This window comes from Giraffa tippelskirchi, chromosome 11, assembly GCF_054371585.1.
Source record: "Giraffa tippelskirchi isolate mGirTip1 chromosome 11, T2T-mGirTip1v1.2.pri, whole genome shotgun sequence".
Taxonomy (NCBI): domain Eukaryota; kingdom Metazoa; phylum Chordata; class Mammalia; order Artiodactyla; family Giraffidae; genus Giraffa; species Giraffa tippelskirchi.
The window spans coordinates 109,698,201-109,725,220 of NC_137285.1; the positions used below are offsets into that span (position 1 = coordinate 109,698,201).

At 48.2% G+C, this 27,020-nt stretch overlaps 1 protein-coding gene across 12 annotated transcripts in view; it reads left to right on the forward strand.

Annotated features, from left to right (window-relative positions):
- The window catches only part of ABCC8 (ATP binding cassette subfamily C member 8), an 80,743-nt gene that overhangs the window by 20,579 nt on the left and 33,144 nt on the right, over positions 1 to 27,020 (forward strand). For all 12 annotated transcript variants that reach the window (XM_081541461.1, XM_081541469.1, XM_081541464.1 and 9 more), the window contains 9 exons: positions 3,438 to 3,602; positions 6,809 to 6,964; positions 12,391 to 12,525; positions 12,843 to 13,005; positions 22,494 to 22,534; positions 23,704 to 23,849; positions 26,111 to 26,216; positions 26,355 to 26,471; positions 26,868 to 26,943. In XM_081541461.1, coding sequence (XP_081397587.1) covers positions 3,438 to 3,602; positions 6,809 to 6,964; positions 12,391 to 12,525; positions 12,843 to 13,005; positions 22,494 to 22,534; positions 23,704 to 23,849; positions 26,111 to 26,216; positions 26,355 to 26,471; positions 26,868 to 26,943 — 1,105 coding nt within the window. The remainder of the gene's footprint in view (positions 1 to 3,437; positions 3,603 to 6,808; positions 6,965 to 12,390; positions 12,526 to 12,842; positions 13,006 to 22,493; positions 22,535 to 23,703; positions 23,850 to 26,110; positions 26,217 to 26,354; positions 26,472 to 26,867; positions 26,944 to 27,020) is intronic.

The window sequence follows — 27,020 nt, forward strand, 5'->3', positions numbered from 1 at the left end:
GGGTGCTCTGGTCTGGCATGCCTCACTAACTCCCTCTGAACTGCAAAGACGTGTCTTTGATGTCACCTCCTCCAGGAAGCCTTCCTCTGATTGAATTAGATGCTTCTCTTCCGTGCTCTGTAATATCCTATGTTTGCACCATCAAAACACCCATTTTCTTTTTCTTCAACTTGACCCTGAGTCCCCTAAGACAGGATCTGCATTGGCTGACTTCTGTGTGCCCAGCTCCAAGTCTGACACCCCGGAAGCACAAGAGAAATGATTTTTCAATGAAAAATGCAGATATTACCATATACTGAGTATACAAATCTTTATTTTTCCACACTGTGTAACATGTGGGATCTTAGTTCCCCAACCAAGGATCAAGGCAATGCCCCCTGTGTTGGGAGTGTGGAGTGTTAACACTGGACCACTGGGGAAGTCCTAAGAAAACCTTTTACTTACATTGTTACACTGAATTGTCATAACAGCTCTCTGAAGTAGAAACCCTTAATAGCTTCATCTTACATGTGAAGAAACTGAAGCTCAGAGAGGTTGAGGAACTTACTAAAAACACAGTCACTAACATAATGAGTCAGAACTTGAACTCAGATATGGGCTAACCTCAAACCCTAAACTACCATGTCAAATGGTTGTAGATGGATGGGTGGGTGCCTTGGTCTATAAGCGGTCAGAGACAGTTACCAACATTTTTACCAGGGCCTTCTAGAGCTGGGACCTTACATTCTGCATGCCTTGATTGGCTCAACTGAAAAATAGGGAAATGGATAGCTTCTATAAAAAGTAGATGGGAGATGAAGTTCATATGCATTGATTACTTTAAAATATATTTATTGAGTGCTACTATGAAAACCCCTGAAAACAAACACTATTTCTTCCCTGAGAGCTTGTGAAAATGTGAGACAAGGGCATCTGATCTTCCAAAGCATTTTCCACCCACCAAATGTCAAGTTGTAAGTCCTTGGCCTTTCTCTCCAGCTGTCAAGGTGCTGGGCGATGCCAGTGCCCTGACAGCCATTTGAAGCTTCCCAGGGCTTGCCATTCATAAGCAGTATCCCTGGCCTCTTTGGCTAGTCTAGTACCTACTTCTTAATTAAAAGGTAGCTACTCTGGCCCCTATCTCTTTTATGCTGTCTCTTTGAAGAGAGATCAAAAAAATGACCCAATGACTTACACCTGGAAGCTGATTTTCATTTTAACAGGTCACAGAACTCTTGACCCAAATAAATATTATTTCTGACCCTAGGGTGTGTGCATTTTGGGGAAAGGGAGCAAGGCTTTTCCTTTAGACCAAAAATTCCAACAAATTCTAAAAAGGGAATTTGTTGCTTTGTGGAAAATGTACAGATATTGATGAGTGCATTTAATAAAGAACACACACAGCCTGTAACCTAAACAATGAGATCGGTTGATTTTTCTAGCCCTCATTCTGCAGCCTATGTGCTTTCTGATCATTGTGACATAGTGAATGTGAACCGTTCCATGCTACTTAAGAGCTTTCATAATGATTGGTGTTCTTGGGTACATAGTGTTTCCCATGAGTATCATAATATACTTAATCATCCCTTGTAGTTACACATTTACATGGATTTTTGCCCACTCTAACCCAGAGACAGTACATCTTTGCACATACAGCTATTTCATTATGTTAAATTATTTCCTTTGGGATAAATCCCCACCATGTGCTTTGTGGCTTTAAGATAACGGACTCCATTCTCCAGAGCTGGGTCTCTACAGAAGCTGGTAGAACAGAAGAATTCCAAGGCATGTTAAACAGGACCAGGTTTTTCCCTAGACCAGATGCCTTCATTTTGGACCCAGAACTAGCCAAGTGGGCAGGTTTCAGTCCCTGCAAGGTCACCAGCTTGCAGCTGACAGTAGGAGACTCAAAGTTAAAATGTTGGATGAAGCTCAGGTAGTGGATCTATGGTAGTGTTTTTGGCATCACATGGTTTCATGTTCACATCTTTTCCTTTATCAGCGTATGACCCTGGGCCAGCCACTTAACCATGATGAAACTCCATTTCCTCATGTATAAAATTGGTCTAATGATGGTATGCTTCTCATTGGGTATTGTGAGCATTGCACCCGGTAAACATTGGGCCCTGCCCCTTGCTTCCCTGTAAGATCAGGTCTCAAACTCAGCAGCCTAATTTTAAGGTTCATTTTGCTGCTTCCAGCAACCCCTGCTCTCTTCCTTCTCCCTCCCCACCCCCCCCCCAACTTTCCCCCTTGTACTTTAACACATGAGACAGAATCAGGGGCTTCAAATTTCAGTAGGACCCTCTTTCTAAGAGACCTCAGTTTTCCCTGCAACTGTTTCCTGCTGTCCCCAAAAGGGAGCAACCCTGTCCCACAGAGGAAGGGCGATATAGTTGTAACCAGAACCAGCTCCATGTTCCTGTGAGAGCTGGTTGAAGGGTCCTATTGAACCAAGAGGACAAATCTTTCCTACTATCAGAAAGGTCTATATCCAGAATATAGGGATTTCTGACTCTAGAAAAGGGCTCCACTTAGAATCCTGACTCTTTCAGCCTGATCCTGGTGTGGATACGCACTCAGGCTCCTTCTCATCATTTTGTTCCCACCACTCTTTACCCTGCAGCAGCAGCTCCCACAACCTTCCAAAGCACTTGCAGAGTTCAGGGCAGAGTCTCAGAAAGGGGTGAGCTGTGTCTTCATGGAAACATTGATGTGGAACGATGTACTTAATCAAGATCAAAGTTTTCCTGGGAGCTGTTGATGCTGAATTTAGAAACAGATGTGCTGTTGTTCTCTGGTATCTTTAGCAACAAAATCAAACCATTTGGTCGTCCCCCCCCACACTGCTTATCATCTGAGATCTTGCTGGAGGTTCAGAAAGCCTTCCATTTGAAAGGAGGTCCCAGGAGCCCACAAGACTGGGGTGCTTGGGTCTTAAATAGTCCATTACAGGCGATGCGGTCCCATCCCTCCCTGGGAGCACTACTGCCATGTTTTCTGCTGATCTTTCTTCCCAGAAATTTCTACAGTGCAGGCTGTTGGTGACTGTGAGACAAAATCTCAGCTGATTCCACTTTTGTAGCAGAGAATACATCTCATGCGATCTGTTTCAGTGGTTCTAGTTTTGACTGCTTTGTGATTTGCTCTATTTATTCTTGCCCCATTCAGAGTGAAATCCCCTGGCCTCATGTCCACAAAGCTGAGAATCATATTTATGGACATAAGGTTATAAATGGGTCACATTCTGTTTACCTAAGTGGGTTGATGGAGAGAGTATAGGCAACCCTCCCTATAGTTACAAGAATGTTTAGCCTGATTTTTCCACTCATAAACAGTTGTACAAGGCTTGCAAGCATGGAGAATCCTATAACAATGCCTCTATGGCCCATAACAGGTATTAATGGCAGACATTTTGCTGGCAATGACAGCTACCTCTGAATTTCTCTTTCCAACAGACACAGTTTCTCGGAGTTTACTTTGTCTCATCCCAAGAGTTCCTTGCTAATGCCTATGTCTTAGCCGTGCTTCTGTTCCTTGCCCTCCTACTGCAAAGGACATTTCTGCAAGCATCTTACTACGTCGCCATTGAAACTGGAATTAACTTGAGAGGAGCAATACAGGTACTTGAATGATTATCTTTTCACTTTGCAATAAGGACCACATTATGTGTCCTCATGAACACTCAAGAATGATTCCGCTGTGAATTTATTGTTTTGTTGTCCTTTGACAGTGTTTTGAAACTAATCATTGACAAGGCAGTGTGACACAGTGGAAAGTGCCTTGGGCTGGCCTTGGAACTGTAGTAGTTCCAGCCCTAGTTCTGCCTTGGACTAGATCTGAGATGTCAGCTGCTTAGCCTCGAAGTGGGACAGACATCACTAATCAATCACAGAACTTTTTCCTGCTGAATGCAAGTGCAGCCTCAGAATCCTTCTACAAATACTGCTCCAGGGCTCTGCTACTGGACAGTCTTCTTTGGTTACAAAAAAGCGTCTTTGACATACCACGAATAGATAAACTGAGTAGCTCAGATGGTAAAGAATCTGCCCACAATGCAGGAGACCCAGGTTCAATCCCTGGATTGGGAAGATCCCCTGGAGAAGGGAGTGACAATACACTCCAGTATTCTTGCCTGGAGAATTCCATGGACATAAGAGCCTGGTGGGCTACAGTCCATGGGGTCTCAAAGAGTCGGACACGACTGAGCAATTTCAGACCAGACCAAGATCAATTTGAGCTCTTAAATCTCAGGCCGCGATGAGAGGGACATATCTGGCCTGGTAAGTCCCTGGGTCTAGTTCTTGCTACTGCCTGCTGTGACTTCCTCCTCAGAGTCTGTTGGAAGGCTGATTAAGGTCTGGAAGGATTCAGAGACCCTTTAGGCAAGGTAGTGATGAGCCCCGGTGTTTTCATTAGAATTTTAGTTCCACTGTTAGAATGGCGAGACCCAGTGTGATAGTGGCTTGAACAGGATGGAAGTTTGTCTTTCATGTTTGGTCAGGGCTGATACACAGTCATCAGAGATCTTGGCTCCTTCTGCACTGTTGCACTGCCAGCCTTCTCACATGACTTTGTCTCACGGTTTAATGTGACTATGGATATCGCCACTATTGTGTCTGCATTTAAACCAACAAGAGTAAAGGTGGGACAGTAGGAGGGAGGCTGCCTTCTTTTCAAATCATGATGTGGAAGTTGCAGAGATCCTCTCCCATCCTGTTGGGGAGCAGTTGGCCACATGGCTACACCTAGAGAGGCTAGAAAGTGTGGCTTTATTCTTCTACAAATTCTTCTTATGAAAAGAAGAGAATGGATAGCGGGGGACAACAGCTAGTAGATTCTGCCGTACCCAGCAATTCCCATGAAGTCAGTAGAATACTAAGAGGTTGTGACTAAATCCCAAAGCTGCCTCATTCTTCAGAAATGTTCGTCAAAATCATTTACATTGACTGGTTCTCTGGGAGCCAGGATCAGAAGCACTGCAGAAAAGGGACTAAGGAGAAGGGTATAGCCTAGGCTGGGGACAGTGTCAAGGTCCAAACTCTGGTTATCTTGGTCTAGTCCATGTGAATGGTGCCCCCTGGAGTTGTGTAGTACACAACTTGTGAAGCTGTGCATGATAACCCTGTCCATCTCCAATGCTTTTTCATTGAAAAGCGGAGCCATTTCCTCATGAAGGTCATCATGTGAGAATGATGGAAAGATCCCAGAAAAATATAAAACTCTTAAGACTCATAGGGGTTCAGATCTAGGAGAACCAAGCTATTGCAAGTTCAGAAAACCTTTCTAAAATCCCAATCTCTGTTCAGAGCCTTCCAGTGATAGGCAGGCACATACCACTACAAACAGCAGGCACTTTTGTAGCCAAGCAGTTTTGTAATTAAATCTACTTTCTATTTCTGTCATAAATCACACTCTAACCTAATATTTTCCAATTATGCTAAAAGAGCCAAATATGGCTTTTTAATGTATTAGCATGTAATTGTTTTTATTAAACTGTCTGAATATTTTGCATGAATAAGAAAGATTAATTCATTATGTCCCCAAAAGAAAATGCTGGCATTAATTATGGGAACAAATTAGAAAAAAAATTCTTCCTTTCAAAGATTTACAGAAATCTATAGATAAAGATTTATGTCTTCGTGAGTTTGAGAACAACCACAGTTCTTGCACAAAAGGTTATGAAGAAAAATTCCTGTATTGTATATAATTTTTGGCATATAACAGATTTTAGTTGTGTAATTCTGTGAATGCTTGTCTTTACTTAGTAATGCTTTCTTTGTTAGTTTACTTACGTTCCTACTTTACTGAAACTAGATTTATTACTATTCTTTAAAAATCGATTGTATATAACTTAGATAAGCCTAGATCTGTCAAAAAAAATGTCACTGCCATTATTTTAAACCTCAGCCATGGTGTACATAAACTCAAAAAAGACAGAAATTCATGGTTTAAGCAGACCTGCCCCACGAAAAAGCCTGGCTTTACACAAAAGATGAATTAAGGTCTGGGAATCCACCTTACAACAGAATGCACAATAGAATTTCCTTCAAGAGCAGGCATCCCCAAGTCATTAAGACAGAAATGCATTTTTCTTGTTTCGGGACACATAGCCTGAAAATTGCCATCTTTCTGGGAGGCACAGTCGCTCTGCACATAGAGTTCTTAGGTTCACAGCTTGTGGGAAGCCATTACCATGGCTGTTCCTCACGTGCCCTGGAGAGACAGAACAAGGTCCTCGGGGGTGGCTGGACTCCGTAGAGTGCTAGGGCTGATCGACATACGCATTTGTCTCACATAAGACCTTCCCAGGCTGAATCCTTGTATTTATTTCAAGGCTCAATTAAGACAGGATTTAGCCCCAGAGCAAACCCCTTTCCCCATTGAAGAAGCCACATTAAAACAGATAGCTGCCACCTTTCATCATTTTTATGGCTCTCAAGTATGTTTTCCACTGGCCTCCAGTAAATCAAGAATACAACTGGGCATGACAATCTGCTTTTAAGATTTAAAAGCCAATTAAGTCCTGCCTCCAAGGGAAAGGTCCTACTTGCTGAGCAAGTAGCTTGTCATGCTGGTGTAGATTCCTCATGGGAATGCTGCCTCTCTGACTTGCTTGGACTGTTGTCAAAGCCTTTTACCTCTCTGAGCCTTAGCTGCTCCATTTGTAAAACTGGAACAGTCACACAGTGCCCTTTACAGGGCTGCTCTGAGGCTCCATGGGGGGGATTCCTGAAGAGCCCCTGGCACTTTAGGGACACATGGCATCTGGAGTGGTGATTAGAGGGCTGATGATGACAAACGTGAAACACTCTACTCTCATTTCCAGACCAAGATTTACAATAAAATTATGCACCTGTCCACCTCCAACCTATCCATGGGGGAAATGACAGCTGGGCAGATCTGTAACCTGGTAGCCATCGACACCAACCAGCTCATGTGGTTTTTCTTCTTGTGCCCAAACCTCTGGGCCATGCCAGTACAGGTAAGGGATGTGTGCTTTGTTGCGAGTTGTTGGGAGACACAAAATCGGAATCTGCTGGTGCATGCCCAGTGGCTAAGAGCCTCTCATCTTCCATTCCATGTTTACCTATACCTTTCACCTCCTTGGGATCTCCATGGGGTGTATCCTAGGTGTCTACACTGCCTCACACTCTCCAAGGGGTCTAGGCATCTCTCTTGATGATCAAAGAAGACAATGGTTACTAAGACTTTCAAAATGCAGCCAACCTTAAAAAAACACTGCAGAATAATCATGTGTAGAACACTTTGACATAAAAGTTGTTACATTGAAAAGTGTTCATGATGTGTTTTTAGTATTGAAAATATGTATCTAAAAACATGATGTGTTTTTAGTATTCACAGTGTGCTTCCTGCTAAATTGGAATACACATATGTATGCATTTGAACAGATCCACGCAGGAAAAAAGAACTAAAGGGCCTCATGGGGGCTTACAAGTGATTTTTTAAAGAAATTAATTTTTTTTTTAATTTTATTTAATTTTGGCTGTGCTGAGTCTTCGTTACTGTGCGGGCTTTTCTCTAGTTGTGGTGAGTGGGGCCTACTGTTCATTGCAGTGCACAGGCTTCTCATTCTGATAGCTTCTCTTGTGGGCTACAGTAGTTGCGGCATGAGGGTTCAGCGGTTGCAGCTCCCAGGGCTCTAGAGCCCAGGCTCAGTAGTTGTGGTGCACGGGTTTAGTTGCTCCATGGCACGTGGGATCCTCCCAGATCAGAGATTGAACCCATGTGTCCTACATTGGCAGGTGTGTTCTTTATCACTGAGACACCAGGGAAGCCCTACAAAATTTTAATTTATTTGTTTCTAAATTCTCCAATAAGCCTGTTTTAATTTTGGAAATCTAAAACATGGCATTTTCTAAAGCCAGACAACTTTTGAGATTGGCTCTGGAGGAGGCGCGTTCTCCTCCGACAATAGAATGAGAATCCTTGGCATGGTTTACTGACTTCTGGCCTCGTCTGCTCCTTCTCCCATCCTGAGCTCTTCCACCACAGAGTCTGTAACTCCTGTCCTGTACCTGGGGGTGAATCTTCATTCTGGTGCTCAGGTCAAAAGCCAAAATCCCAGAAAGTCTACAGGCTCCCTGGGTTCAAGATACTTAACCTATCTGAACCTCAGTTCCCTCATCTGTGAAAAAGGGAAAGATTCCTACTCTCTGGAGTTGCTCTGATGATTCAGTTAGATAATGTAAGCAAAGCACCAACCAGGGAGCCTGACACAGAGTGTTGTTTAGTTGCTCACTCATGTCCAACTATTTTTCAACCCCATGAACTGTAGCTCGCCAGGCTCCTCTGTCTGTGGAGTTTCCCAGGCAAGAATTACTGGCATGGGTTGCTGTTTCCTTCTCCAGGGAATCTTCCTGATCCAGGGATCAAACCCATGTCTCCTGCTTAGCAGGCGGATTCTTTATCACCAAGCCACCTGGGAAACTCAAAGTTTGTATTTAAGAGACACTAAAGGAAAATAGAAGAAGCTTGTATAGGGAGGCAGCTAGACAAGATTGGAAGAAGTGTGTTAGTCACTCAGTCGTGTCGGACTCTTTGTGACCCCATGGACTATAGCCCACCAGGCTCCTCTGTCCATGGGATTCTCCAGGCAAGAATACTGGAGTGGGTTGCCATTTCCTTCTAGACAAGATTGGATGTAGGGCAGAAAATCTGATAACAGATTTTCTGATAATGGTAACAGCCATATATGCCATCCCCCATTACCACTAACTCACACCCACACCCCTGTGCCTCCTCCACTCTGCTAAGATTTACCATTTTATCTTTTATCATTTCACTTGTTTTCCCTTGAACAACTCATTTCAGGAGATTTTGTCCACCAAACCTGCTACAAACCTGGTTACTATTATTAATAGCGTTTATTGCATATGGACCACTGCTAACAATACTAATGCTACTAACAACTAGTAACCCCTGCCCTGCGCCTGGCCTGTCCAGCCTCTCTCACTTGTGTAATTAACCCTCACAACATAGTAGGAGGAAAGTTAGGTAGGAATTTTTACCTCTACTGATTACTTGCTGCTGCTGCTTAGTCGCGTCAGTTGTGTCTGACTCTGTGTGACCCCATTGACTGTAGCCCACCAGGCTTCACTATCCATGGGAATTCTCCAAACAAGAATACTGGAGTGGGTTGCCATGTCCTCCTCCAGGGGATCTTCTCAACCCAGGAATTGAACCAGAGTCTCCTGCATTGCAGGCAGATTCTTTACTGCTGAGCCACCGAGAAAGCCCCCACTGATTACTTATCTGTACTTATTTATCATGAAGTATCATTTGACTTTCTAGGTTTTTTACATTTATTTTCTAATATTTATTTATTCATTTGGCTGTGCTGGGTCTTAGTTGCGGCACACGGGATCTTCAATATTCATTGTGGCATGCGAACCCTTAGTTACAGCCTGTTGGCTATAGTTCCCAAACCAGAGATAAAACCCAGGCCCCCTGCATTTATCTTAGCCACCAGACCACCAAGGAAGTCCTTGATTTTTTTGTTTTTAATTCCTCAAAGACTGTACCTTTGCACTTAGAGCTTTGACCAGCCCTCAAGACCTGGTATTACCACCAGAACTAATATAATCCCTTCAACCGGCTCAGGATTCCATATACAGCCTGGTTATCCACAGGGGACACGAGGCTTTTGATGGTGTTGAAAAGAGCTCGAGAGTCCCATTCCTTCATCCCCAAAGGCTCTCCCCAATTGAAATCTTTTTTTGATCACAAAAGCCTTTTAAATAACAGTTTCATTGAGATATAATTCACCCATTTAAAGTGCACAATTCAGTGGGTTTTAGCATGTTCACAGAATTATGCAACATCATCACAATTTTAGAACACTTTCATTACCCCAAAAAAGAAACCCATACTCATTGGATGAGTTAGTTCTCATCCTTGCCCCCAGCTCCACACATCACTGATCTACATATACTTCTTTTATATAATTTCTAGTGGTGTATAGTTGATGTACAATGTTGTGTTAGTTTCAGGTGTACAGTAAAGTGACTCAGTTATATATACACATATATCACTCTTTTTTAGATTCTTTTTCCATGTAGGTCATTACTTTTGAAAATGTAACAAAACTTTCTCCTCAGAAAAACAAACATGCATTCACACGTTTTGCCTACAATTTCAGGCGCTTTGTGGGCCCCCTGAAGCTTATGGACAACTATGTTAAGGAACCTGCCCATAGTGGGGAACTCTGTGCCACCTCATCCCATGAGCATTGGAATCTGAGAGAGGGCAAGGGCCTTACCCTGGGCGACCCAGCAAGCTGGTAGCAACACCATACCCAGGTCTATCCTTTCTGTGGTTCCCTAGTGACAGAGTTCCCATGAGGCTTGTTTGTTTACTTTTAATAAGGAGATCAACCGCCTTGTCATTAGCCAAGTACCAGGTACTATACATGTGCTTATCATATATGTTCATTTAATCTTCACAACCCTGGAGAAGGGCATGGTAACCCATTCCAGAATTCTTGTCTGGAGAATCCCATGGACAGAGCACACTGGAGGGCTTCCGTCCATAGGGTTGCAAAGAGTCGGACGTGACTGAAGCGACTTAGCATGCATGCATGCAATCTTCACAACAGTTCTGCTAAGTGGGCAATTAAAATCACCACCTTAAAAATGAAAAAGCTGAAACTCAAGACTCCACAGCCAGTAAATGCTGGGACTGCATTCAAACTCAGGGCTCCCGACTCTTGGACTGTGATCGCCCCACTACTACCCAAGATTGCTCAACTGGCCTGTGACTAGGAGATAAAATAGTCCTTTTATTCCCCACACTTGCTTTGGGCACTCTGAATCCCTGGTTTCTGGTGTGTTCTTCCACATGGTCCGTTCAGACCCCTGCAGAAGAGCAGAGCAGACAGAGGGTCTGGGGAGCACGACATGGGGTGGGCGAAGTATGAGGATGATCCTGGTGATGGCTGTGGTCACATCCCCAGCTCCTGCCCCACCTCCTGCCCCGGCAGCTGCCAGCCTTGGAGGTGGTGGTGGGTACAGATAGCTGCACCCAGCTGGGGCCCTGGGAGTGCTCTGGGCGTGCTCTAAGAGTTTTTGTGGTGTCCATCTTTACCCAAGCTGCCGAACGACACCCTGATTGCCTCCAAATGAGGACAGCTAATGAAAAGGGTGGATGCCAAGGATAATTTTCCAGAATAACAATGGGAGTGGGTTCTAGGAAGAGTAGGAATGTTCCCTAATGTGCTCCTCTGAGCAACCATGCCAGCGTTTAACATCAGTTAAACACTGGGAGGCAGGTGGTAAAGGGGTCATTTATCAGCCCCTAAGAACCCGCTAATGGAGGATGCGTTCTGTAATTAATAGATATTACAGAGTCAACCACCCACTCCTCTGTCCTTGAGACGGCGCAGGAGCTTAGTGCCAATTTGATGAGGGCTCAGGCAGCGCAGGGCCAACCTAACCATTTTTTTTTTTCAATTAAGGAAGACAGCACATCTGTTCTTCTAGAATAAGCTCTGAATTTAGAAGTGTCTGCCTTTGAAGGCAACCTGCGAAATTGTCATCTTGAGGCTTTGGGGGCTGGCAAGAGTAATTTACACTTCTCATCAATATTCAGAAGCTGGCTATCACTTACATAAAGCTAGAAGAAGAATGAATTCTCTTTTTAGAGAATACCTACCAGATTCATTAAAAATTAAAGACACCAGGAACATTAGAATAAAAAGTAAACTCTCAGACCCTGGACTGGTTTTGTCGGGCATGGATACAGTTCTTTTACCCCTTTTCTCAAGTATCGCTTTTTTCCAGTAGAGTGAAACATCAACCTTGATAAGCAGCAAACTGAACAAAAAGTACCGTCACTCTTTGTGCAGCCTTGGCTCTGAGACTGACTTCCATCTGGAAAGTAGACCTGGAAAGAGTGAATGCCTCAGTCAGGCCTGCAGATAAATGTAGTTAGTTGCCAGTCCAGAAACTCTCTGCTTGTGTGAGAACCCATCATATTAATCCCTCCTTCTGAAATCACACTGTCACACCTCCTCTTCTTTCTCCCAGGAAACTCTGGAAGGCTGGACACCAAGGCATGTCCCACTTTGGGGTAGTGGGGTCGAGGATGGGGTGCAGATTTTGCCAATACACCCTGGCAGGGGCTTCCCTGGTGACTCAATGATAAAGAATCTGCCTGTCAGTGTAGGAGATGCAGGTTCGATCCCTGGGTTGGAAGGATTCTCTAGAGAAGGAAATGGCAACCCACTCCAGTATTCTTGCCTGGAAAATCCCACGGCCAGGGGAGCTTGGCGGGCTACAGTCCATGGGGTCGCAAAGAGTCGGACACGACTCAGCGACTGAACAACGTCAACACGACCTGGCAGGGCAGCCCCCAGGTCAAAGGGAACTCATCTCCATGACCCTCCCTCAGATCATCGTGGGTGTGATTCTCCTTTACTACATCCTTGGGATCAGTGCCTTAATTGGAGCGGCTGTCATCATTGTACTGGCCCCTGTCCAGTACTTCGTGGCCACCAAGCTCTCCCAGGCCCAGCGGAGCACACTGGTAAGTATCCACAGTGCCCACATGCCCCCCTCATTCTTCCCCCACTCACCTCCCCTCGTATTAGGAGGTCTCCTCATTCTTCCCCCAGGCGCCACCAAACAGCCCCTCCCATATCCACACTGTGACTGACCTTAAGCAAATCGCGTCAGCTGTCCAGGCTCCAGTTTCTTTGTGAAATAGGGTTAATGCAGGGACATTCCTGTGGGGACAGAAGCTGGGCATCATCTGTAAAATGGCGAGGGCATTGACTCAGCTCCTTCCTCTTGGGTGGGATGGGGGCAAAGGAAACCCTCCTCTGACTTGGTGACTTCTGGCAGGAGTACTCCAATGAGAGGCTGAAGCAGACCAACGAGATGCTCCGTGGCATCAAGTTGCTCAAGCTGTATGCCTGGGAGAACATCTTCCGCACGCGGGTAGAGATGACCCGCAAGAAGGAGATGACCAGCCTCAGGGCGTTCGCCATCTTCACCTCCATCTCCAGTGAGTAACCCCCGCCTCTGCCAACCAGCCAGCACTGTGTGCTGCTGCCTACATGCCAGGATAGGGTGTCAGGGCTAGAGGAGGAAGTAGGGGTGCAGAAGCAAGAGACTTTGGGACCATCCCATCCAGGGATGATCGAACTGCCTCTTATAACAGAGCTGCCAGAAAGCAGTGTTCTCAGCCATTGATCCAGCAACTGTATTGAGAGCCTGTCATGTGCAGGACACTGGGCTGGCCCTCAAGATATTGTGATGAGAAAGACAGATGTGGTCTTTAATGTCTTACTAAGCTGATATGTTATTGAGAGGCATCAATAAATGAATAAATAACAACAGTTTTGAATTCTCCCAAGTGTGAGGACTTCTTTTCGATAAGTCAGGCTGAGCTGCCACTGCCCTAAGGAAGCTACAAGGGAGCTTTTGCCTCCCTGAAGCCATAAGAGTGAGAAATTTTCTCTTTAAAGAACAAAAGCTCAAACTTGAGGTACTTACAGGTACAGGGACTGAATTTACATTAGCCAAGTGGTTTGGGAAGCCCAAATCCAGAAAATAGAGAAAAAAACCCAAAACTGATAAAAACTCTTATGGTCCCAGAAGATACACATATTAAAACCATTTTCCAGAGAACATAGGACTCCAGTGGCAAACATTCCTGTTAAATAATGAGCTGATAATAAAGAAATTGAAATCCACCAGAAAAGATGCACCATCAAAGTGAGAGTCAGCAAATGCAAAAATAGAATTAGTTCTTCAATACCTAGAGATGATAGAATAGTTTGAGAGAGATAATAAAATATATGTGTTAAAATAACTAAAGAGCTAAAGGAAGGCACAAGGCAAAACAGCAAAAAGAAAGCCAAAAGAACTTCTCAAAATTAGAAATTCAGTTCTTGAATTCAGATGGCTCCCTGGTCAGAGTGAGCATATAGAGGTCAGGCAGTGGATGGAGTCCTGGCTTAAGTTTATCTCCACAGTTGGTCTAGTGGCCCCATGGACTCACCCCTTTGCAGTTACTGCCCAAGTACATAATCAGGATGTAGATATTTAGCAGCTAGAAGACCCCATACTGATTCCCTGATCTGCCAAGTTTAAGAGCCATTTTCGTAGGAAGGGCTGAGGGGAAGAGAAAAAATAAAAGGGCAAGAACTCAGTGTACAGGTTAAAGGAATTCACATAGCTGAAGAGGGGATTTGTGAATAAAAAGATATATCTGTGGAAATTACACAGAATGTTGCAGGGAGAAGTAAATGGGAAATGTTTTTGCAAGTTGAGAGAACCATTTTACAGATGGGAAATTGAGGCCCAGAGTGGGTATCTCCCTGAGGTCACTTCTGAGATTAATAGCATGGCTCAGACTAGATTCTCTGGAATCTCTGAGACTCTCAGAGCTGAGAACCTAAATGAGGTGAAGAAAACTTAGGACACAATGGAACACCGTTTTCAGGCTGTGGTCTCTGAATGGAAGAGACGCAACCTAGAATGGGCTTTGATGGGAATGGGAAACAAAGAAGGAAATTAGGAGAGATAGACACTACAACCCCCTTTGCCAACTGAAGCTGGTTCTTTTGGTGTGCCAGGAAGAGACATATGTGTGGGCATGCCAGCAATGGGCAGCAGTGGAGGGTGCACTGACTGTATTTCCCAGAGAGGCACAGGGGGAATGAGATGGCATTCAAATCATCTGTGTGTTCCTAGCAGTCCACTGCCTAGAGAGAGGGTCTGGCAGGGCAAAGTGGCCTGCATTCAACCTGAAGGTTCTCACAGGGCAAGGCTTGCACTGAGTACCTCCTTGTGTCCAGCCAGACAGCACAGGACAGATCCTGGTCCGTGCACCAGTGACCAGCCCATCCACCACCATGGCACCAGCCGTGGCATCTTTCTGCAGGAAATCCTGCTAAGAGCTGATATTCTCAGAACGGAGAGATGAGCATGGCAGGCTTCCTGGACTCCTCATCGAGACACTCCAGGTTCCTCAGCCATGACCCTGTGGCCTCCTCCTGGACTGAGCACTTGATCAGTTCAGTTCATTCGCTCAGTCGTGTTCAACTCTTTGCGACCCCATGGACTGCAGCCCGCCAGGCTTCCCTGTCCATCCCCAACTCCCAGAGCTTACTCAAACTCATGTCCATTGAGTCGGTGATGCCATCCAACCATCTCATCCTCTGTCATCCCCTTCTCCTCCTGTCTTCAATCTTTCCCAGCATCAGGGTCTTTTCCAATAAGTCAGTTCTTCTCATCAGGTGGCCAAAGTATTGGAGTTTCAGCTTCAGCATCAGTCCTTCCAATGAATATTCAGGAAAGATTCCCTTTAGGATTGACTGGCTGGATCTCCTTGCAGTCCGAGAGACTTTTGTGAGCACTTGACAGAAGGAGAAATTGGGAAGGAGCCTCTGGAGAGCTCAGGGACACCAGTGTCCACAACCCCAGGCCTTCTGCAGCCTGTCTGTCAGCTCTGCCTACCCCTGGGCCTGGTCGTGGTAACAATAACCCCACACTGTGTTCAGCTCCGTGAGTTACAGACACTTGGCTTCCAGGCAGCCCATCGGGAGGAACAGCTGTTGACGTAGAGGAGGGCTTCTCCCTCCCAACAAGAATGTGTCAGGGTGGAGTGGGGCAGGCTTACCGTTGCTACAGTGGGAAAGAGAGAAGGGAAGCAGTAAGGAAATTGGGGGCACCAAGTCCCCAAGATTCCCGGCAGCAAGGTAGAGGCAGCCTTGGGTCATATAGACGGGGGCATGTGGAAGCCCCTTTGCATCTAGGAAATGTATGCTCATTTCCTGCGATCTGAACTGCAACCCGCTGGGACATGGCTTCCTATGTAAACAGTATTATAAGATGCCTAGGTTTCTGGGCTAGCCCATTGAAGCCTGTCTAATAAATGCTCTTTGTTCTATGGGCCCCCAGACAACAAGCCATGGCTTTGTGAAGGGTTTGGGGCAGGAGGACCTAGGGCAAGAATACTGCATGTTGTCCAGAGCTGAGATGTCTCTGGAAGGAATCAGGGGCTCTGGAGCTATGCAGGGGTCTGTCCAGGGCCCCTCCCCTGTCCAGTACTTGGTGACCTAGAAAGGTAAACAGAGCAGCCCAGACTGGTCCATGGGAGAAGGCAGAGAGGGGAACAGGAAAAGCCCTCGGAGAGAGAGAACTTGGAAAGCCAAGTGCTGCTCGCTGGGTGTTCGCCCTTCCTGGGATGGGTTTCTCTCTGTTGGTTGGTGGTGGGATGGGGAGAGACAGGTTAGGGGCACTGCCAGGCTGCAGTTACTGGCTTTGAGTGTGTTTTCATTTACGTCCTCCTGGACTTCCTGCTTTATGCTCTCTGTCACCTGGAATTAGGACACAGGTGATAAGGCTTGAGGTAATGGGGCATCTTTCATTCTCACCTGTAGCACCAACCGTGGGGTCCTGACACCACAACAGAGCCCTGGAGTCGCGTTTCCTAATGGGGCCCATCGGTGGTGCTGCCTGCTGAGTTTTTAGTCTGGTCACCGTACATCAGGCAGTCAGACGGTCAGGCAGACAAGGTTACCTCTGACACTCTATCTGATGGTCTCAATGTCAGCATCACTGTGGAGTGTGTGTGGAGCCCTGAGCTGGTGCAGGGCAGGTCAGCACAAGGGGGTGAAAAGGAAATGAGTGCAGTTTCCCTGCTATCAAAATCCAGAATGCGTATTTCCTCTTGAAGAAAAACAGATGTGAGTTACTCAGATGGCACTGAGTGAGCCCTGCCCTGTGTTAAGCACTCAAGAGGCCAAAAGATGTGCTCCTGTTCTCGTGGAGTTTATACTCTGCTGAGAAGTCAGAGCTCACATACATGAGACAGTGTGGCTGGGAGTGCTCAACCACGGGACCTGCTCTGCACTGGCTGCTCAGCGAGCCTGACTGCACTAACCCTCACACCTCTGTAAGTTGTGTAGCCCTGTTGTCCCATTTCACGGTAGGAAAGACTGAGGCTCAGGGAAGTGAAACAACTCTCTGAGGTCCTCAGCCAATAAATGGCAGAGAACAGAGAAGAAGGAAGCCCACGTGGGCAGGGAGTGCACACAGAGCTTCATGCAGGAGGAGGTTTGGCTGCACCTGGCACAGGCCAGGTTTTAGTAGGTAGAAGATCAAATGAGGAAAAGCGGGGGTGAGGGTGAGTTCTGTGCTCACTCCTCTTAGAAGTCAGTCCCACCCTTGTTTTCTTGCAGTACCCACATAGCTCTAGGTGTCCAGTCCAGCCATGAATTGGAGGACAAGCTCTACAAAGGTGACAGAAGGGTCCCAGGCCCTAACCGCCATCGAGCCGACATGCTGCCCGTTCATTCTGTCCTTTGTGCAGCACTCATTCCAGAGCCTTCTCTCTTTGCCAGACTCTACTGAGGCCCTGGGCGTTAGAGAGGAGGCTGCATGGCCTTTGCCCTCTGCGTCTTGTGGGAGACCATGACGTGAACAGGGGCCATGCCTGTGGTCAGTTCTAAATCCCCCAGGTTTGCTTTCATGGTGCACTCCTGGCCCTGGCCTCTTTTATTTCATTCCCATATGTAATAGATATTTACTGAGCACCTACTATGTGTCAGGGCCTGGAGGATGCCAGGTGGTGAGAAGAAGTACCAGTCCCTGCTGCAGGCTGCTCACGGTGTAGTAGAGAAGCCAGATGAGCAACTGTGCCATGAGTGACAGGAGCAGAAAGGGGAATCCATCGGAATGGCACCCAACCTAGGCTTAGGGGTGGTGGGTGTCAAGGAAGGCTTGTGCTAGGTGAAACCCGCTGCTGATGCCCAAAGAATCATATTTCAGTCGAGTAAGGGAAGACTATTCCAGGCTCAAAGGCCAAGAAGTGAAAAGGACGACAGCATCTTCAAGACGAATATACTGCTATGAGCAAAGATCACAGGCAGATAGTGCTGCATCTTGTGCACTGGGTTTTCTCCCGAGGCAGGGAGGCTTTGAAGGAGTTTAAAGGAAAGACGGGTTTGCCATCTTTTCCAATGTTCTGTGGTCGGGAGCCTTCCCTCTTCCCAGTCGGGTCAGAACCACACTCAGGTGGTTCACATTGGATAAATGTGACTGGCCTCATACTGTGTCCTGAAAAACCAAAAACAAATCCCCCCCACCAAACCCAGCTCTGCCATTCACGGAGCACCCAGCACCTGCCCCTCCTGGAAACCCAGGGCCTGGCTATTCTTGGCAAGTCTTAAGCTCCCTCTTTACCCCTGGGCGGAGGCCCTAACTGAGGACAGCCCGTATCTGGGGACAAGGTGACCTCCAGACTTCTCCAGCTTCTCTGGACTTCTGCAGCATCTGTTCTTCCTCCTGCCAGCTGGTGCAGCCGCAGTGGGCTGCTGATGCATATCCTGGCCTGCCTCGGGAGCAGGTGCGCTGGGTGGCCAGGGGCGGTGGGGGGTGGGGGGGAGCTGGAGGCAGAACTCAGTGGGCTGTGAGCCTCCTGCCTCACTTCCACCACCTCCAGCGCCGGACACACCGTAAACCTGCTTTCCTTCCCTCTCTTGACTTCACTGAACAGCACTCTTGCAGGGGCAGCCTGCCCCACTGTGAGCCGGCAGCTTCTCCCCTGGCCCTGGGGAGAGGACGTGAACTTAACCAGAGGCACAAATGGCTCACTGTGACTCCGCGACCTGTGGCTTCTGAAATATTTATCAATGCTTTGGAGATGAAAAGCTCTCGTTATTACAGTGTGGGGGCTGGCACCCACAGGCGGGGCAGCATTCCTTGACCAAAGCCAGTGGGGAGCGGGTTATCTGAGCCCTGCTTTGTTTTCAGTGGATGTGTTATTTTGTTTTGTTTGAGGGGTGACATAGTTGTTCACTACTGTACCCCTCAGTAGTGAGAGGTTGTGTTGGTTGCCTGGAACACAATGCCTGGAACAGAGGAGACCCTCAATTTCTGAATGCATATTTCTTAAAGGAGGAGAAGGTTATTAAAACAATACCTATCCTTATCTCTGCACTGTTGCAGAAAGGCTTTCCCTTTTGAAGGTGGCCTTTCAGGCCTGCCTACACGCAACTAAACTTTTCCATAACAGCATCACACTCACACCTCATTTCGTAATCTTCTGCTTTCACTTCGTGTTATTTAACAGTATTTCCTACTCCCCAACATTCAAGGTTTGAGTACTGTCATGTTTTTCTTTTTTTAATTTTTTCCTAGATCACATCAAAGTGAGTCAGCCTACCCCATGCCAAAGTTGGAGAGAAATCTATTCTTGGTCTTATTTCCCACTCCTCCTATAGGCCCTTATGTGGTTCAGGGAAATGGAGGCAAGGCCTCAGGTCTTCAAGCCATGACAGCTTGAAGGGATGCCCAGCTCCCTTCCCACCCCACCATACCTTCATCCCAGCCACAGGAGGGTCTGCTGAGTGCAGAGAGATGCCAGACCCTGCAGCATGCCTGCGGCTAACACCTCCCAGTCTCTGGCACCGACACCCCCAGTTCCAGCTGTGTTCACCCCAGGTCCTAATGGGCTGATCTTCAGAGAGGCCTTTAAAACGCAAGCAGCTGGCGAGTCTATTCACCCAACCCCCACCCCTGAAAGTGACCCAGAGCTCCCTGTAAAAAGGCCATCCTTCCAGAAGAGAATGAGGACAATGGAAAATAACATTTTCATTTTTAGCGTCTCCATACAATAGCCAGAACCAGACAGAAGTTAATTATATATCACTTGTGTTCTGCATGTTGCTGCATCAGCTTTGGAATGCTCCTTTTCAGATTTATGTATAGCTGGTCTCATTCCTCAAAGGAGTTCAGGCAGCTACAAGAATGAGGACAATAAAATAGAAAAAATATATATAAATTAAAAAATCATGACCAAGGAAAACATGGAGTAGAACAAAATGTCCATTATCACACATTTCCTGACTGTAAAGTCTGCCTGGAATTGCTGTCCCTCATTTACTAAAACAGCTGCTCCTGTTAGATGTTTCCAGTTTACTTCGTTTCAGTGCTTCTTTGCTGTGGTTGTGGTTTTTGTTTTGCTGTGACAGATAGTGCTGCGGCTAACACCGTCTTCCTTAGAGCTTTGTGCTTCTCTTGAGTGATTATTCAGGATAAATTCCCAGGAGAGGGATTACAGGATCAGAAGGTCTGAACTTCTGTGCAGCTCTAGCTACGAAGCACCAGATTGCTTTCTGAGCGAGTTGTACCCATTTATAATCTAACTTCCGGGCCTGTTCTTTAGCGGGGAGCTGAGCCCCCACCTGTGTGGGAGGGGTCTTGGCCTGGGGCAGGGTGCGGTGCACAAGTTCCTGTGACAGGCTGGACAGGAGAGGAACCGAAGGTGCCATCTGCCCTGAGGGAGCTCCGTGCAGGAACTGCCTGCAGGGGAGGGCGAGGCTACCTGTCTTTCCAGCTGTATGTTGATGGTCAAGGGCCCAGGCCTGATGGACAGCCTCCTCTCCCTCCCTCTCCCCAGCCAGTGATGGCCATGCTGTGTCCTGTGTCCCAGCTCTGGGTTCCCTGTGTTGTGGGAAAACCAATACTGCTTGTCCTGCCCCCTGCAGTATAAGAGGGCCATGAGGGAGGGCTGTGGCATTGTGGTGGGCACCAGGAGACCATGGAGCCTTCATCCAGGAAGACCAGTCAAAGCATCGTCATGTATGATATAGTGTTGACAAAAAGCCTTGTGGTCAGAGAGGTGGGCAGTGCCCCAAGGGCTCCAGCCATATCTTCTCCATGAGACAGGGAGCTCTCCAATGGCAGGGCCCATAGATCAGGAATTTCCCAAAGATGGGAACAATGTCTTTCCTATTTGCTTGAGAGCCCCACAGGGGCATGTTCCCTGTCTCCCATCCTATAAGGTGCCTCCTGGGAGCATAGTTCTTTATCTCCTTCCTCAGACTGGGAGCCCCATGAGGGCAGGGACCACGTTCTTCCACTCCCTTGGGGTTCCACATCTCCAGCACACAGTGGAGGTTCTCGCTGGTGCTGGACTCTTGCAGTAAGTACACAGTCAGCTTCTTGGAATGGTGTTGAAAGTCTGGAATTCTTCAGAGTGTCAGACGCTTCACCATTCACTGAACAGGGGCCATTTGCACAGGCTGAGCCCTTGGCCTCTGGCTCCTGGCCCCTTCTGGTTTCATCTGGCTAGTTGCAGAACCAGACTCTTGGCTGGCTTGGAAGAGGCTCCAGGAAGGAAGGGGGAGGAGGTGGGAAGGTGGCAGCTAGAATGGGCATCTCTTACTCCAGGAGGGCTGCTCTCTCTGAAAGTTTGGGCCCGGTGTCAGGGCTGCCTCAGGCATCTCACAGATTGGGCCAGAGGAGCAGGGCTAAGCTAGCCGCCTGGGAGGTGTAATACTCGGATAGCTCTGAGGCTTCATGGAGCCCATTCCCTACATTACCTGCTCTCACCTTGGAGAGCGCCTGAGTGTGGGAACAAGTAGTTACAAGTTAACAAAACTCAGGGGGAAGAAACTAAGGTCCAGGGAGGTAAAGGATCAGCCCAAGATTATACAGGTTAGAAAAAATGAGGACTCCACCCTTCTCTGACTTTAAGTCCAGATCTCTTTGATCTTTGGGGTCCCCCGCACTGTAAACAGAACGAAGAAGGGGCCTCTGTTGCAGGAAACCGACTGCCCCACTTAGGCATGGACTCTCAGCCTTAGAGCTAAGGCAGTCCCTGCTTCGAGCTGTCCTCAGTCACTAATACCTCAGTGTGAATGAGTTTGAAATCCTTCTTAAGAGCCATGTGAGAGTGAAAGTGTTAGTTGCTCAGTAGTGTCTGACTCTTTGCAACTTCATAGACTGTAGCCCATCAGGCTCCTCTGTGCATGGGGATTCTCCAGTCAAGAATACTGGAGTGGGTTGCCATTTCCTCCTCCAGGGGATCTTCCTGACCCAGGGATTGTACCCAGATCTCCCACATTGCAGGCAGATTCTTTACCATCTGAGCCACCAGGGAAGTTCTAAGAGCCGTGAAAGTGAAAGTGTTAGTCGCTCAGTCGTGCCCGACTCTTTGCGACCCCATAGACTGCAGCCCACCAGGCTCCTTTGTCTATGGGATTTTCCAGGCAAGGATTCTGGAGTGGTTTGCCATTTCCTTCTCCATGGGAAAGCCATGGGAGACTAGGAATTCTCTAAGCTTCAGTCCGGGGAGATTCAGAGACCAGAGACAGAGGAAGGGGAAGCAACTTGGTACCCCTAGAGACACATGCTGCTGACCTCATGGTTGACCACAGGCGGCCAACTCTCCAATCCTTCCCCCTGCCACTTTCTCACAGGGCTTTCTTCACACTGTCCACACGGAGCAGAGTGAAAGCATTTCAGTCTTTCTTTAGATGCTTAAGACTCAGGGACAGAGGATAAGCATCTTGAGGGCACATGGTAAGGAGCTAGAGGTGCCTCAGGGCTAAGATTTCCACCCCTCCCACACCCCAGCTTCACCCTGCAGTCTAAGTAAGGACCCCGGAGGCTTCCCTCCCTCCAGTCCAACCTGGGCAGCTTCACCTCCAGCTGTCTTCTTCATCCCACTAAACTCCCTCTGTGCTTCCTCTGCAGTTTTCATGAACACGGCCATCCCCATTGCAGCTGTCCTCATCGTAAGTGGATCCTTTCTCCATCTCCCATTGGGGAGGGGGGCAGTGGGGATGTCTGGAGAGAGAGATTCCCAGGGTTTGGCCTTTCTGCACAGGGGCTTCAGAAGCTAGGTTCAGCAGGGGGACTTAGAATAGGGTCATGGATGGCAAGTCTGTCTGTATATGGAGCTGGTCCCTCCTCCACTCCCCACTCCAGGCAGACAAGACCTCTGCCTCCCAGCCTGGAAGACCTGATGCTTAGTCTCGAGAGCAATTAAACTTTCTTTAAAAAATTGCCATCAAACTTCTTTATTATAAAAGTGAGACATGTTTTTGTAGAAATGTTGGGAAATTCAGAAGGGAAAAGGCAAAGAGAACTTAAATCACCCACAATCCCACTGGCAACAACTTCAGTGTGTTTCTTTCCAGTCTTTTCTTGAGTCACAGAATACAGCATTTTTACAAAAATAGGATTGTGCTTCACACGCAGTTTTGCAACCTTTTTAAAAGTTAAGAATATGACACGAACAATTCTCCATGTCATTAAATATCACAGTAGTGGTTTTCTAAAGTAATTTTGGCCAAAGCTGTGTGGGAGCTGAGCAGTGGGGGCCAGCAGCACTCCCCTCCAGAAAGGCCACATGCCCACAGCCCCTTCTCTCAGGACTCCCATCCTTGGCTTCTGTGACCGCTGCAGTTCTTTAAAAAGATGCATTTCTTTCCCCCGGGGGCTGGAGTCCCTGAACTGTGTCAAGTTCACAGCCTGTCAGTCACGCTTGGGAATTCACTTTCAACATGATTTATTGGGCTGGTTCCCGGCCTGGCTCCTGGGGAGCTCTGGGTAACAGAGGCTACCGAGCCAAGCCAGGTAGCCGGAGGCTGGGGGCACAGCTGAGGAGGTGGTTTTGTAATTAGCATGTTTACATTTTCTGGCTGAGGACTGTCGTCTGAGAGTGGGCAGAGCTGACCTAACCTGAGGGCTCCTGGTGTTCCTGGAATGAAGGAGGCAGGGCCAGGAGGGATGGTTCCGTGAGGTGACTCTGAGGATGACAGCATCTCCAACCAGAAGTTCCCCTGGATCCCTTGCTCCCCGCTTCTGGTTTCCTCCCCCGGGGACTGAGGCCCGCCAGTGTGGGAGGGGCCCGTGCCCTGAATCATGCTCTGCTCCGTCTGATTTGTGCCTTTGTCCACAGACCTTCGTGGGCCACGTCAGCTTCTTCAGAGAGGCCGACTTCTCGCCCTCGGTGGCCTTCGCCTCCCTCTCCCTCTTCCACATCCTGGTCACACCACTGTTCCTGCTGTCCAGCGTGGTCCGGTCCACAGTCAAAGCTCTGGTCAGGTGAGAGGAGGGTTCCAGCCAGGGTGACAGGCTGCTCATGTGTCAGACCCAGGCTCACTCCGGTGACCATGGCAACCACAGCTGTTTGGTCCTAGGACACGCCTGCCCGTTGATGTGGGCTTCGCTGAAGCTGGTTGTGGTTGGTCAGAGGGACAAAGGCCATGTGGTGCTTCCCTCCACACCATCCCCAAGAAGGACTAGCCAAATTTCTTATGTCTTCCAAGGAGAGGGAACTCAATGTCACCTTCAAGATAACTCCATAAAAAACAAGCTAAACTTGGTATATCCTCATAAATTCTAACCATTGGTCCAAGTTCTGCCTTCCAGAGCCACTCAGAATGAACGTCATCCCTCTCCCACATGACAGCCCCACAGATGTTAGAAGGCATCCCTGAAATCTTTGTCTTCCCCAAGCTGAACACCCACAGCCTCTCCACGGGACTCAACGCCTTCACAGTCCCAGTCGGTGAAGAGGCTTTCCTCAAGCACCTGCACCCCCTGTCTCCAACTGGCCTGCATGCTGGGAGGCCCCACTTCAGGGCTCAAGAGCCCAGTGGTGACTCTGCCACTCTCCCAGAGGCATCGCCTTCGTGGGAGTGAAAGCCTGGAGGTAGAAGGCTGAGGCTCTGGCTGGGGAATGCCACAGCTGGAGTGTGAAGATCTCCCGAGGCCTCTGAACTAGCTTTGTGAAAGCAAGGGCCGGGTGTGCCTCTGGGGAGAGCTGGCTGTGTCCTTCCTTATCACCAGTGGGACCAGACAGGAACAAACATCCTCTGTACTCAAGCCCCTCCAGCCTTGAGGGAAGTGACATCCTTCTCCTGGTCTCTGGCAGGTCCGAGGCAGCTGGCAGGAGGGGTGGCTGTTGGAATGAAGTAGCTGATGGAAAGAGGGTCTAGGATGGAGGGGCGTAACACAGCAGAGCTGTGGTCATAGGAGAATCTCACTAGGGAGTAGCTGGCTGGAAAGGGATTAGCTCCCATTTCCAGGGTCAGCTATGCCGACTCACTTTTAGTGACGTTGTGACTACTAATGATCAGCTCTCCTCTCCCACCCCTACCCCAGCTGATGATTCTGTGTAGAACCCATATATTCAAAGGTGTTACAACTATGGGAAATCTCTTGCCTGACCCAGAAGTATTTCTATATAAATACTCCTCATCTCACCTCAGGATAGCTACAGCCTTTTTAAAGAAGGAGACGAGGCTCTGGGCTGAAAGTGGGAACAGGACACAGCCTGAAGCTTTACCCTAAGTCGGCTCCATCTCCCACTCCTTGCCCCCGCACCACCCCACCAAGCTGTGTTGGAATGGGGACAGAGGGAGAAGCAGGCAGAGGCTGGCAGTCTGCTCTTTGTATGGGGAAGGAGTGTCGTGCCCAGAACAGAAATGGGGTGGTGTGGCCCCAGGCTGTTGGAAATTTAAGCAAAAGGTGGGATTATATGAACAGTTCTCAAGATTCCTCAGACACCTTGCCCACCCCTAGGGATAAGAGAGAAAGAATCAAGACTGAAGCTTCTGGAACCTCCTCTGAGTTCATAAGGAGCTCCTTGGGGTGGAGAATAGCCTTTTCCTCCACGAGTTGGGAATAATACCTCCTCCACACCTCCCCCAGCAAGATCAAATTATTTAATGGGGATTCAATTATGTTCTTATAAAGCATTTAACAGTGTCCGCTGTGTAGTTAGTAGCTCAGTCATGTCTCACTCTTTGTGACCCCATGGACTGTAGCCTGCCAGGCTCCTCTGTCCATGGAATTCTTCAGGAAAGGGTACTGGAGTGGTTAGCCATTCTCTTCTCCAGGGGATCTTCCTGATCCCAGGATTGAACCTGGGTCTCCTGCATTGCAAGCAGATTCTTTACTGTCTGAGCCACCAGGGAAGCCCCAACTCAATGGTTAATAACAAATCCTAATTCAAACTTAACTATCAGAACTCTAATAGTAACTGATAAAGCCCAACACCAACCATCCTTCAGTCTAATAACCAGACTAACCCACTAACTTTAAACTAACCCTAAAACTAGTCAGTCCCTCCTAATCCATGCCCTAACCTACTCTAGCTGACTAGTCAACCCTAACAAACCATAGTAACTCCTATTGCCCCCACAGAATGCCCCTGGTCTGTCCCCTCCCATGTGGGCTTTGTGGGGGCCACAGCTGGAACCTGAAGTCTTCTCAGAGCTGCTCTCTCAGGCCTCACCCTCCTCCCTCTCCCCTCCCCTCTGCCCCCGGCAGGGTGAGGGGTGTCTGCGCTTCCTCTGCAGCGTGCAAAAGTTGAGCGAGTTCCTGTCCAGCGCAGAGATCCGCAAGGAGCAGTGTGCTCCGCGAGAACCTGCGCCCCAGGGCCAAGCCAGCAAGTACCAGGCGGTGGTGAGTGCCCCCCTGCCCCACACCCCCACCCCGGTGTATTTCTCTAATGCCTACAGCTCGAGCCCTGCTGTTGTCCTGCCTCAGCTTCCTTGCACAGCTCCCAGCCCCTGGGCCCTCACCTCCTTTAACCAACTCCAGCCCCTCAAGGTTGTGAACCGCAAGCGTCCAGCCCGGGAGGATTGTCAGGGCCTCACGAATCCACTGCAGAGCCTGGCCCCTGGCACAGATGAGGATGCTGACAACTGCTGTGTCCAGGTGTGTCCTAGACCCTGCACCTCCATGCTTGGCCACCCAGCACCATCTCCAGAAGGAAGCACAACATCTGAAGGACCAGACACCTGTGTCCTGAGCCCTCTGCCCTGAATTGAGGTCACCCTGCCTGCCTGTAGTGTCCATAGGAGTCCTGAGACCAGGGCCAGTGCTTCCATCTCCACCAAGTGGGGGGACCTGTGGCCATCCTCTGGGGAGGACACCTCAGGTAGAGGTCTGCATGAGGAGGCCATGCCCCCACTCCCCTGCCTTGGAGGTGGACTGGAATCGGTGTGTTTTTTTTTTATTTTTGCTTTCATGGAGGAGGGGAGGCAAGACTATTCACACCAAACTCAGCTGCCTTTCTGTTCTCTTCCGGTCGGTGGGGTGCCCCTAATGAAGATCATTGGAGGCTTCTTCACGTGGACCCCCGATGGAATCCCCACACTGTCCAACATCACAATCCGCATCCCCAGAGGTATGGCCCAGCTCACGCCTCCATCATGGTCTAGCGGTATCCCCCTTGGAGTCATGTCTGAAGTGCCCCCTCCCCAT